Raw genomic sequence first — 12,378 nt, 5'->3', positions numbered from 1 at the left:
ACTTGAAAAATCACATTAAGGAAGGATTGAATGTACCATGCCCATTTGGAAAATGTACAAAACAATTCAATAAAAAGACTTCCTTCTCTTCACACATATCTAGATACCACAGACACTATACAGTTCATTCACTAACACCAAGAATACTTTGCTCAGGCGTGGACATTGAAACTTCTAATCCACACAGTGTCACTGAACCTGCAATTTGTTTTGATGGCAGTAATACTTATGAAGACAGTGGAGATGATGATATTGATAATAAAGATGGAGTTGAAACCGGAGCTAGTGTAGCTGAATATACTAAGGCAATTGCATTGTTTTTTTTGAAGTTGTACTCAAAGTCCCTTGTTCCTGAAACAACTATTCAAACAATAGTAGATGAAATGAACATTCTGCATCAATTGACTCGTGAGAGTGCAAAGACAAATGTCAAGTCTAAACTCCTGAAAGCAGGGGTTTCTGGTGATGTAGTATGCAAAGTGGCAGATGACATTTTGGATGGAATAGCTGAATTGGGATGTAGTTTAGCTCCTTCGGAAGAATCACACCAGTTTCAGTCCCAACTGTGTGGTACACTTCGCTCGACTTATCTCAGAAAAAATTACTACAAAAATGCATTCAACTTTGTGAGTCCAGTAGAAATCAATCTTGGGGTAGATTCTTCAGGCAAATCACATGTCTGCCACTATGTTCCAATTCAGGAAATGTTGAAGGTTATGTGTGAAGACAAATCAGTGCAAAGACATTGGGTGCCAGTTTGCAATGATGGAGGAAGTAACCAAGTAAACCAACTGCATGATATTCAGGATGGTAAAGTGTTTAAACAGAATGCATTTTTCCAGAGCAATCCCAATGCTTTGCAAATACTTCTGTTTCAGGATAGTTTTGAGATAGTGAACCCACTTGGGTCAGCAAGATGTAAACATAAGGTGCTAGGCATTTATTATACTCTTGGTAACATTGATCCCAGATGCAGGTCACAAGTAGACGCTATGCAGTTGATAATGCTGTGCAAAGAAAAATCAATCAAGGAATTTGGGCCAGAAGCAGTTTTATCTACTCTTGTTAAAGATTTACAACAATTAGAAAGTCAAGGAATCTCTGTACATGGTGAGGGGAAGTTGTCAAGGGCACTATATTGGCTATAATAGGTGACAATTTGGGTTCTCATTATATTGGAGGCTTTTGTGAGAGTTTCTGTGCGAATTACTATTGCCGTTACTGTCTCCGAAGTAAGAGTGAGATTGCCGAAGGCCCACCTTACATTGAAGGATTGTATAGAACAAAAGAGACGTACACCAATTCCTTACAAGTTTTGCAGGAAGGTGATACTGATCATGTAGAAGGGATCAAATTTGATTAAATTTTCAATGCTTTGTCCTTCTATCATGTAGTTAATCCTGGGTTGCCTCCTTGCCTTGGTCATGACCTCTTTGAAGGTGTAGTAGACTATGACTTGGCATTGTACATCAAGCATTTTGTTGTTGACAAGCACTGGTTCACATATGAACTCCTAAATAAACAGCTGGCAAGAATTTCATTCAGTGGGTGTGATTCAAGGAATATGTTGTTTTTTGTCAGGAAAGGAGAAAAGATCGGAGGGCATGCTGTCCAAAATTGGTGGTTTTTACGATTTTTTCCTATTGTTATGTATAACTACATTCTTGACACTGAGAATCCCACTTGGGAGTTAGTTTTGAAATTGAAGGAGATTGTGGAGATCATAGTTTCACCAAGCATTGATTCATCCCAAGTAGCCTATCTCAAGGTCCTTGTTGATGAGTATCTCGAGCAAAGGAAGGACTTGTTTCCCCAGAAAAAACTTAGACCTAAACACCACTTTCTCTGCCACTACCCATGGCTCATACTGATGTTTGGCCCACTGATCAGAGTATGGACCTTGCGTTTCGAAAGCAAACATGCTTTCTTCAAAAAGTGTGCACGCATCAGTCAGAATTTTAAGAATGTCACTGCAATGCTGTCAGAGAGGCATCAATTAATGCATGCATATTCTTTTCACGGGAATATTTTCCCTGATGATGTAAAGGTTAAGTGTGGAACAGCATTTGACTCAAATATGTATGCAGACAATATCCAGAAAGCTGTACAAGCCATGGATTTACATATGCAAAACTGTGAAGTTTCAGATGAAGCATCAGTGTTTGGCACATCTTATAAAAAAGGCATGTATGTCTTGTTGAAAGATGCCGCTGGTAACTGGACATTTTCTTGTTTACTACTTGTTATTGTATCACAGTCACACAGGAAAGTTTATTTCCTTGTTAGACCATGTCAGTCTACATTTCTGTGTAAGTTGGGTCTGTACAAAATCCATGATGAAAGACAAAGTGGTGACTCCAGCGTTGTTTGCGTGTCATATTGTGATCTCGTAGACTATTGTCCCTTGGCTTCTTATAAAGTTGGCGGTTGTAAAATGATTACACTAAAGAATAAACCATGTGCTCAGTTTAATAAGTAACTGTACGAATCGTGAAAGTAGATTGATAATTTGATCAGTAGCACAACACTTCCTGTAAAGGCCTTCAATGGGTGACGCATGGGACACATGCAAATAAAGTTAGCAAATTTCTTATTAAATGTCAGGATTCAACATGGACAGTCGGCAACTGGAAAGCAGTTCCAGTGAGTCAGAGCTCGATCTGCATGATGTAGAAGAAAAGATACGAGACATATTGCCAAACATCAAGCGCCGTCGTCTTGCATCATTCCTTGAGTATCTTCAGAAAATGGGTGTCGAGTCTGTAAATGACCTAGTCTACATTAATGAGAGGGATATTTCTCAGACCCTCACACCGATTGAAGCAAGAAGGCTGCTAGACCATTTGAATTGTAGGCCCCCTGTTGGTAAGTTCACTGTAAATACTTACATGGTTTTTTAACCCAAGAGCATGTCAATGGCTTAGCACTTTGTAACAAATATCTACTCTCATTTTAAATACTTCCATTCATATTCTGTTACACTAAATTGTTTTGGCCATATACAGTACGTCCCAGGAAGTGTCCATCTAACTGTTTTAAATATAAATAAGAATGAGGTCAGATCCTAAGGCTTGGCCTCAACCCCTATGAGTCTTATTTAATTTCAGTCACGCATCACTGCACAGTTGTATTTTTGAATGAAAGACAATAAAAACAAATGTGCAACTAGTGTTTTTACAATGTGTACATGTATGGGTCCATTTAACATTGGGCAATATACCTGTCTCTTTTAATACATGGGGGAAGGGGGATATTTTTTTTTGTTTTCTTTCTTTCTTTTTTTTAGTTTTTGGGGGTTTCAGTTCTATATTATTAAAATGACAATCTTTGAAGTAAGGCACGAGAGAGCATATTGCTATCATTTTTAAACAAAATTGAAAAAATTAATTTTAAACCAAAATAAGATTGTCACCTGGACTGTTTTAAAAAAAGTAATAACATTAAAGATAAGACATGAGTATTTATCGTCAAGCAAACTTGTATCCTCAATTCTGATTGTTCAATCAATGGCAACAACAGTGATATACTGTATTGCATGGTCCATATTGCACCCTGTGTCCTGCGCTATTCAAAGCTGCAAGCAACATTCCAGCTACATGCAGTAAACCGCTGAAAGGTTCATATGTAAAACTTGCTAGTTACGACTTTATTGCATGTCAAATAAGTTTGCTTGAAGATAAATTTGTTATCCCGTTCACACTTGTGGAACACCAAAAGCGTAGTGCATCTGTGTCCCACTATACCACTTGGCCGAATATGTGGGGCACAGATGCACTACATTATGCCATTTTTCACTCACGTTCACGAAACAATTAAAACAATTGGCTAAGGTACTCCATTTGTCGTGCAGCTAGTGGCGGTATTTGAGTCCTTTTTTGCTCCACTGTCTTTTTCCTGTTATTTGTTTCAAAACTGAAAAAGATTGTTTTACTTTTGCCCTTTTGGCATTTCCTAGAAAGTGGCTCCCAAAATCGTCCCGTCAAAGCAACACTCGAACTTGATGATTCATCATCCTCAAGAAGTTCATCATCATCAGCAACTGATGAGAGTAGCCAATCCAGTGTGGAAATTGCTGTGGGAAACCCATTCCCATCAAGGTCATCTGCTGAAACAGGTAGCACCCGTGTTCCATGGCAGAAGATGCCCAGACTGCTGATGGCAGCATTAGAGGCAAAGAGAAGACCAGCGCCAAGTCTTCGCAAAGAGATGATACGCATCATTGTAGATGATCTGGATAAACCATCTACATCACTTCCCCGCACAAAGGTGCTGCGCGCATTAAGTTCCGAAATTGTTCAGAGGTTTCCGGATTCTTTCATTGATGAACTTGGTGGGGAGAAAGTTGGATCTGGTTATGACAGCCTGCTCTCACAGTTGGTTAACAGAGTCGACAACATAAGTCGTCCTTCAATGAAACGGGGAAGATTCTCTTCTGGGGATGAAATATCTAGTGGCCCGGCAAAGAAAAAGCGGGATTCCTATGGTTGCATAAATTGGCAGCCTATATCACTTCCAAAGGGAGAAACAGTGGCAAGTCAAGTATTGCTTAAAGACGAGCTGAAGGCTCTCCACGCATCTGAGCCTCACACGGATAAGACCCAAATCATGGAAAAGATGTCAACAACATATGCAACACAGAGCAATGCTGAACAAAGCCAACTGTGCTCTTCTTGATGTAATTGAGGACTGGCCATATCTCTTTGATGAGAAGTTTATGCTAATGCACTTCAAGGAGCTAGTTGGTACTGACATCATGCACAAGGTGCAAGAAAGCTTCAAGGACAAAATTCCCAAGATTCTGCGCTTCCTTAAGCAGCACTCTTCATGTCTGCGAAACAAACAACTCCAGGATACACTCCAGCAACTAGAGGCAGCTGTTGATGTAGTGGGCAACAAGTCACCACAAGTGATTGGCTTAATCACTGTTTTGTGTGCCTACTTTGGTGAGGACAGGGGATGCCACATCCTTTCTACGGAGGTAAGCAACTTAGAAATATATCTATATACTTTCCTCATAATGTTTTTTTTTAAAAACCTTCTCCTGAAAGTTTTGACTGCGTGTCTGCATTTATGTATGTGGACAGAAAAATCAGCACTTAACAGTTTGTACTTCGCACTGTGAGTCTATCCAAGGCATTCATGTAAAAGAGGAGGAGTTAACACACATTCATGTTTGTAATCTTTGATCACCCGTTGTGTCATATGTGTAAACATCCTCAATCGTTGACCCCTTAATTTTGTCCTTCATTTGTTCAGACTTTTTTTAATTTTTTTTTTTTACCAAATCCAGTTGTTTTAGTAAATGTTGATCAAATATTTGCTTTACAGGAACTTGAGAAACCTGTTTTCAACAAAGAGGACCTACCCGGAAATCCCTGTCTGCTTGTCAATGGTAAGTACATGTATTTGATTATCCAAGTATACAGGGTGAGTAAAAAAATATATCCCTTTGGAATAGTTCTTGGCTCCCGCAAAAATGGGAAAGGTAACTAGGGCTCCTGGATCCGCCACTGCTTCATTTGTTTATCACAGCACACTTATGTTACCATCCCCAGAAAGTAAAGGGGCTATATTTATCTATTCAAATTTAAACATCCTTGGTGACATTGGATGGCTTCAGTACATGTAAATTTACTTGTTAAACTACCTGGTGCTACAACAATATTCAGTCCATTCATTCAAATAAATTCACTAAGTCCATTCATTCAAATAAATTCACTAAGTCCATTCATTCAAATAAATTCACTAAGTCCATTCATTCAAATAAATTCACTAAGCATACCCCCCACAGTCTCCTGATGACGAGCAGAGCATACTGTCTGGAACATCAAGTTTAATTCCCTCCAGTTCCCTGGAGTTCCCTCCCAAAGAGATTTGTCACATGGTGCTACCGTAAATCTTTAGAATTATTGCTATCTCCACCATGCTACCTTCAAATCTTATCATACTCCACCCCATCCCCAAGATAAAAATTGCATTTTGATTTTCAGGGAAGCTACTAGAGGCCAACAAATGGTCACTTGCTATTGGACAGCTGACAGTCGCTGATGTGGACAACCCCATTACCGCACTCTGCATGCTTTTCGGCAGTTACTACATCTTCAACCTACAGTATCCGGCTACCTCAGCGGGAGTAATGGAGTTTATTCAAAGGTTGGTAAAACAAAAGTAAACAAATACAGTACTGTAGTTGGGGTACACCCAATGTCCCTATGTTCCCAAACCCTGTGTTCCCCCCCCCAAAAAAAAAAAAAAAAAATAAAAAAACAGTTACGGTTAGGATTAGGGTAATGGTAAGGGTTTCAGTTAGGGTTGAACAAAGGGATTCGGGGAAGATAGGGACTGGGGGACATCGGTCGCACCCCTATAGTTACCCAAAGGGATATCTTCCAAGTGCACATTTTAAACGCTAATTTTTTAGTGGTCAAGTAAGAAGGCCGAGCACCTGACTACAGTGCATTAGAATACTTCAAATTACAGTATGTTCCCCAAATTGTTCCGACTGACTGTTTTGGAAATAACCACAAAACCCATGAGGTCAATTTAGAAAATATTTGGTTGTGCAGCTACTCCTAAGCCTTGGCCCCAACCCCTATGTGTTACATTTAAATTCAGTCAAACATCACTGCACAATTATCCATTGAGTAAACATTTTTGAACACTGACCAAGTTCCTTGCCTTATTCAATTTCAATACTGTGTTAAGCTGTGTAAAAGCCCTCATGTTGTAAATAGGGTTGCAGTTGGGATTGGAATCATTTGCCTGGCTATCATGGCAAGACTTCAGTTTTATGCTCAACACAACACTGACATTTATGTTGCAAGGAACTTGGTCACACATTCCAAATTAATTGACAACTGTGCAGTGATGTGTGACTGAAATTTAATGAAACTCATAGGGATTGAGGCCAATGCTTAGGAATAGCTGCACAACCAAATGATTGGTAAGATGGAAAAATCTTAAGGTTCACAGATTTACACATGGTATGAAGATGGTTATTTTAGAAAAAATCCCTTGAAATATTTTTGCCAGAAGTGCTATAGTTTTTGACAAACGAGTAAAACCAATAATGCTTGTTCTGGAGACAAACCCAACATATGAACATGCACAAAAAGAAGCCTATTGTTTTTGGCCCCCCTTATTTAAATATTAAGGTCATTATGGTTAAAACAAAAGAAATGTTTTCTGAGCAATAACTCCAAGAGGACATGGCATATCAACTCCAAACTTGGTTTGTGGATTAGTCTAGGGATCCCCCAGAAGCCTATTGCTTTTGGACCACCTAGGTCAAATGTAAAGGTCATTATGGCTAAAACAAAATAAATGTTGTCTGAGCAATAACTCATTCTTGTTTCCTTTAAAGATGCTTGGTGGGAATCAATCCACAGGAAGGAACTAAGGGAGGACAGAAGAAGACAGCGGTACATGCAGGTCTCTTGAAGCTCACTAATGCACTGAAGTCCTTTGAGTGGAATGTGTAAACTCCTACAATGATAGAGACACGCCACAAATCAAGATGCCACAAATCAAGATGCCGTGGATTAGGGGCTAACACTTAATGATAAATATTCAAAAATCGCTAAAAAGAAATTATGAATGGTGCACATTGTTGGAACGAAAACTGGAATAATCCATAATTTTGAAAGCAAATTGTCTGTTCTCGAGGGATTATCCGGTTGGGAACCGACTGACATTTTGCACTGATTAACTGCGGTATAGAAAACCTTTTTCCTGTTCTTGCACTTCTGTGTAAATGAGGTGTTTGTTATTGACATTGCCAAAAAGGTGGAATTATGCTCTGAAGAATAAAATCAGGTTTTAAACACAGCAATTTCTAATCGAAAGAAAGTTACAAGATTGAAACAATGAGGAAAGTAAATCTCAAGAATACAGAAGGAAAAAGGAAGTTGAACAAAGGAAGTAAGTTCAACGTCCTTTTCCCTTATATATTCTTGAGACTTACTCATGTTGAACCTTTCAAAATTAATCTGCCAGTAAACAAATTTGTTACAGGATTTGCAAATGTTTGTTTTGTAAATTACTATTCAATGATGTTAGACCCTGATTAGATGGTCAAGATGAAAATCGAAAGCTTTTGAAGACTTTTGGTGGTAATATGTTGAACCTTTATAAGTTTGTGTTAGTGCTATATTATGGTGAATTTTCATGAAAAGTATATTTCTTAGAGTTCTTTTCTTGATAAATTACCTCCACAAAACAAGTTTTCCAAGTGTTTAAAAAAAAAAAGTTTCTTTATTTGTGGTATTATGAAAAGTCATAGTTTGGTTAGTTAAGCCGGTTTAAAGTAAAGCAATTATATAGTTAAAACTTTTACATAAAACATTGCTTTTCAAAATAATGCACAAAGAGATCAATAATATCACAAAGTTAAGCTTTAAAAAAAACTTTCCATGTTATGTCAGTACTTAAATGTTTTCATAAAACAGCTTCCTCTCAGCCACCCGGTTTTGTGATATTACAATCACATTAAAATTAAAATCAAGGTTTTATATCCTAAGTTTTATTGAAACAAAATCATCCTGTTAAATTACATTGTTGTGGCATAAATAAACCATACAGGGACTGTGAGAAACAACTGTTGTCTGTTGAATTACAATCACTGACGTGTTATAACGAACTGTCCCCGTGAGATAACAGTTTTTGTCTGTTATAAAACGGGAATCGGTTCCAAAATGACGGTAAATCCTGATTATTTACTGGAATATTAACGTTATTATAAAGGAACAAACTTAAATTACAATATACATAATGTGAGATAACAGTTTTGGGCACTTGTAAAACGGGACTTGGTTGCAAATTGACAGGGTAAATACCGTTACTTTAAAGGAACAAACCGTTAAATTACAATATACATAATGTGAGATAACAGTTTTGGGCACTTGTAAAACGGGACTTGGTTGCAAATTGACAGGGTAAATACCGTTACTTTAAAGGAACAAACCGTTAAATTACAATATACATAATGTGAGATAACAGTTTTGGGCACTTGTAAAACGGGACTTGGTTGCAAATTCCGTTACTTTAAAGGAACAAACCGTTAAATTACAATATACATAATGTGAGATAACAGTTTTGGGCACTTGTAAAACGGGACTTGGTCGCAAATTGACAGGGTAAATACCGTTATTTTAAAGGAATACAACGTTGAATGACAATGTATTAAACTTGTTTAATAACAGTGAGTCCCGTAATTTCCATGCCACCGTTTTTTTACAGGATGGTACTGGCGTCCCGACTGCCAGGAATTTCCTGTAAAAATACGATTTTTTTTTTTACAGTGTGGGTGTGGGTAAGGAGTGTGTGCTCAAAGAACTGAATCAGTTGAAGGACATCACGATAGGAAGTTTAAGTCAGATGATGTCACTTTTCTTAGTGTATGTTTTAACAGTCTTTGTAGCCTTTTCCGATGACGTATAGATGGTATAACATCTAATTTGGGTTCCGTGTTATGATTTTATGTTCAACTAATAGTAAACTCCTTTTCAAGTCATTTTAGGAGAGTCATGTTATTTGAAATTGTATTTATCATTCAGACCGAATAATTATGTCAAGGCAGGAAACAAATTCATTCAATAGTAAAAATTTCGCGAAGAGTTACCGCGGGAAACTAGGAAACAACATTCCACCTCAAGAAGATTGGTCCATGTGTGAACAGTTCTTATATAGGTAACATTTGGGTAGTTAGACTAAAAGAGCATCACAACTCTTTACTTTATTTAAACACTTGAAAGTCACAAATTCAGTGGTGGCCAGCCTCCTTACTAACAAAATGATAAAATTCCGGGTGTATGTCAGGTTTACTGTTTCGTCGGTGGCTCACTGATTCAAACATAGTCTTGTAAAACGCACAATATAAAAGAACAATCATACAATATAGTTGTACAGTCTAACAATGACATCAAACAAGTGTAAGAAGCTGTTATTTAATCCAATCACTCAGAAATGTTGTCAACGCCCCTACTGCGAGTGATGTACAGCAGTTTGACCTGATTGACAACATGCAATTTTTATATCAGCAGGTTGATTTTTGGTTCGCCCAGGTTTAACAAGTATTAAGCGTACTTGAAATAACAGCTTCCTACTAACTATTATTTCTACAAGGATGTAAGAGCACCCCTGAAAAGAAACAAAATGAAAACAGAGTACATAATTTAAGATCAAGATAAAAAGGCAAATTACTCATGACCGAAGCAGGTCCGTTGCCTCAGATTTTATCAAGAACTATACGGCACAGTTACTTCACACGCGCGCCCAGCGTATTGTGACACCATGGGAAACAATTACACTTTTCAAAGAAATATACAGGCTTAAGTATATGGATCTTTATGGTTCTTACACCCTGCTACTTAAACAAATTGTAATGTAAATTTAGCAAATTTTACAATTTGGTAGACATGAGTGTTTTCAACTTCAAGTAAGTAGTTAATATTTTTTGAATTGGTGATTAATAAGATAAGTGTAGTATTTATCAACACAAAACATTTAAATTATTTGTCATGAGACAAATCCTTGTTTTTTTTGTTAGATAACGAAAAATCAAAATATCAAGGACAAATTCAACTGAATTTTGGATGACAGGCTGCAATACTTGTTTTTATTTTACATATAGGAGAAAAACTGTGCACTTACCACCAAGAACCAGGAACAGCAAAGGACCCATCATGTCCTCTCCACTGACAAAACCTCTCTGTATCACCAGAGACAGGCAGAGTTCTTGAATCGTCTTGAAACAAGGTAGCAACTTAACAGATGCATAGAACAATCTAAAACCGAGGCGAAAATTTGTATTTGTGTTGATCAACAGCTTCCCTCCCTGCACCGAGTAATTAAATATACACACAACGTTTAAATACATGTAATATACACACTGCCTGTAGATACATTATCACTTAATGGCGCATGTGCAGAACACATGGAAACCTTTTGTTTTCTAGACGCTCTGTATTTCAATCAAATATACCATGATACTATTTATCACATGAGTTCCTTTTGGGCGGGATTTAATATTAGTGGTGTATGCAAAACTATTAACACTTAAATACACTGGATACTATTGGTAAATGTCAAAGACTAGTCTTCTCACTTGGAGTATCTCAATATATGCATAAAAAACAAACCTGTGGAAATTTGAGCTCAATTGGTCGTCGAAGTTGCGAGATAATAATTAAAGAAAAAACACCCTCGTCAAACGAGGTTGTGTGCTTTCAGATGCTTGATTTCGGGACCTCAAGTTCTAAATCTTAGGTCTCGAAATCAAATTCGTGGAAAATTACTTCTTTCTCGAAAACTACGTTACTTCGGAGGGAGCCGTTTCTCACAATGTTACCAAGTAAGGTTTTGTGTCAATAATTATTTTGAGTAATTACCAATAGTGTCCACTGCCTTCAAACTGGTAAAGAAATGTTTCCAATTGATTGTTTTTGCCGACATTCTGCTACATTGAGCAGTTTTACGGCGTGGAGTGAGGCCCCAGAAGCGTTTGGGTCCTACAGATGCTTTGTCGTGCAATCTGAGCCACTGTTTGGTAATTAGTATATCTTTTTGCATGGGGATGTCGTTACTTTAAGGAGCAGTTGATTATCCATTCTAATATTCTTTTTCGCGAGGCGAGCTTGGTAAATTGGCCAAACCATAATTTAAATACAAAACCCGGTAAATAGGGTGTACGTTGTGACATTGTTTACTCATTTCTAAAAAACTACAGCACCTCGTGAAGTTATATTTCAATGGACGCTTTCTACTATCTTCAAACCTTGTAAGTTTAACGCAAAGGAAAGATGTGCACATTGTGATTTGAGTCCTACAAAAAGTACCCAAAACCCTTTAAGTATAAGACTACTTGTTTTTAATATTCTAATTTGATATGCAGGAGTTCTTTAATTTTCAATCTGGATTTATGTCTCAAGAAACCCCCCAGGTTTTCCTCATGGAATATATTTGAAAACTTATCAGACGAGCTAAGATTAGTCCTATTTATTAGAACACATGCATACGTTTTGTATTATTTATACTGTAACATGGCACTGTAACTTTGACAGTATGTTACTGTATTTGTGCCCAGTGGTTTACTGTAATTGCATTTTAAAGTTGTTTTCTGTAATCCACAGTAAATTCCAGACAGCAGTTTTGTTGCACGCAATAATACTGTATTTTAGAAGGAATGTTACTGTAAATTATATTTACAGTACGTCACGTAGACACGCCCACAATTGTCGGTTGCCAAGCATCACCCGCTCAAAAAGTTTACCGAACCACCATCTTGTTTTTTGGATTGGTGTAAAGTTGAGGTGAGTGTTTCATTCAATGTTTTGTTTGTCGCCAAGAGGTTAAACTGTAAATTTCTTCGTGTTTTTTTAA

The 12,378-nt window shown here is 37.4% G+C and overlaps 1 protein-coding gene across 1 annotated transcript; it reads left to right on the top strand.

Annotated features, from left to right (window-relative positions):
• The first annotated feature begins 2,612 nt into the window (after nucleotides 1-2,612).
• On the top strand, nucleotides 2,613-9,024 carry LOC117305635. The gene is made up of 6 exons (XM_033790513.1): nucleotides 2,613-2,865; nucleotides 3,956-4,373; nucleotides 4,639-4,978; nucleotides 5,329-5,392; nucleotides 5,991-6,153; nucleotides 7,364-9,024. The coding sequence occupies exons 1-6, from the start codon at nucleotides 2,613-2,615 to the stop codon at nucleotides 7,479-7,481; spliced, it is 1,356 nt and encodes a 451-aa protein (XP_033646404.1). The 3' UTR covers nucleotides 7,482-9,024.
• Nucleotides 9,025-12,378: the final 3,354 nt, after the last annotated feature.

The sequence above is a fragment of the Asterias rubens genome, unplaced genomic scaffold (assembly GCF_902459465.1).
Source record: "Asterias rubens unplaced genomic scaffold, eAstRub1.3, whole genome shotgun sequence".
Classification (NCBI taxonomy): domain Eukaryota; kingdom Metazoa; phylum Echinodermata; class Asteroidea; order Forcipulatida; family Asteriidae; genus Asterias; species Asterias rubens.
This window is presented reverse-complemented; position numbering and strand designations above follow the sequence as displayed.

Coding starts and splice junctions, on each gene's coding strand:
- LOC117305635 (XM_033790513.1), top strand. CDS start 2,613: ATGGACAGTCGGCAACTGGAAAGCAGTTCCAGTGAGTCAGAGCTCGAT. Junction 4,979..5,328: donor GCCACATCCTTTCTACGGAG/GTAAGCAACTTA, acceptor TTTGCTTTACAG/GAACTTGAGAAACCTGTTTT. Junction 6,154..7,363: donor GTAATGGAGTTTATTCAAAG/GTTGGTAAAACA, acceptor TTTCCTTTAAAG/ATGCTTGGTGGGAATCAATC.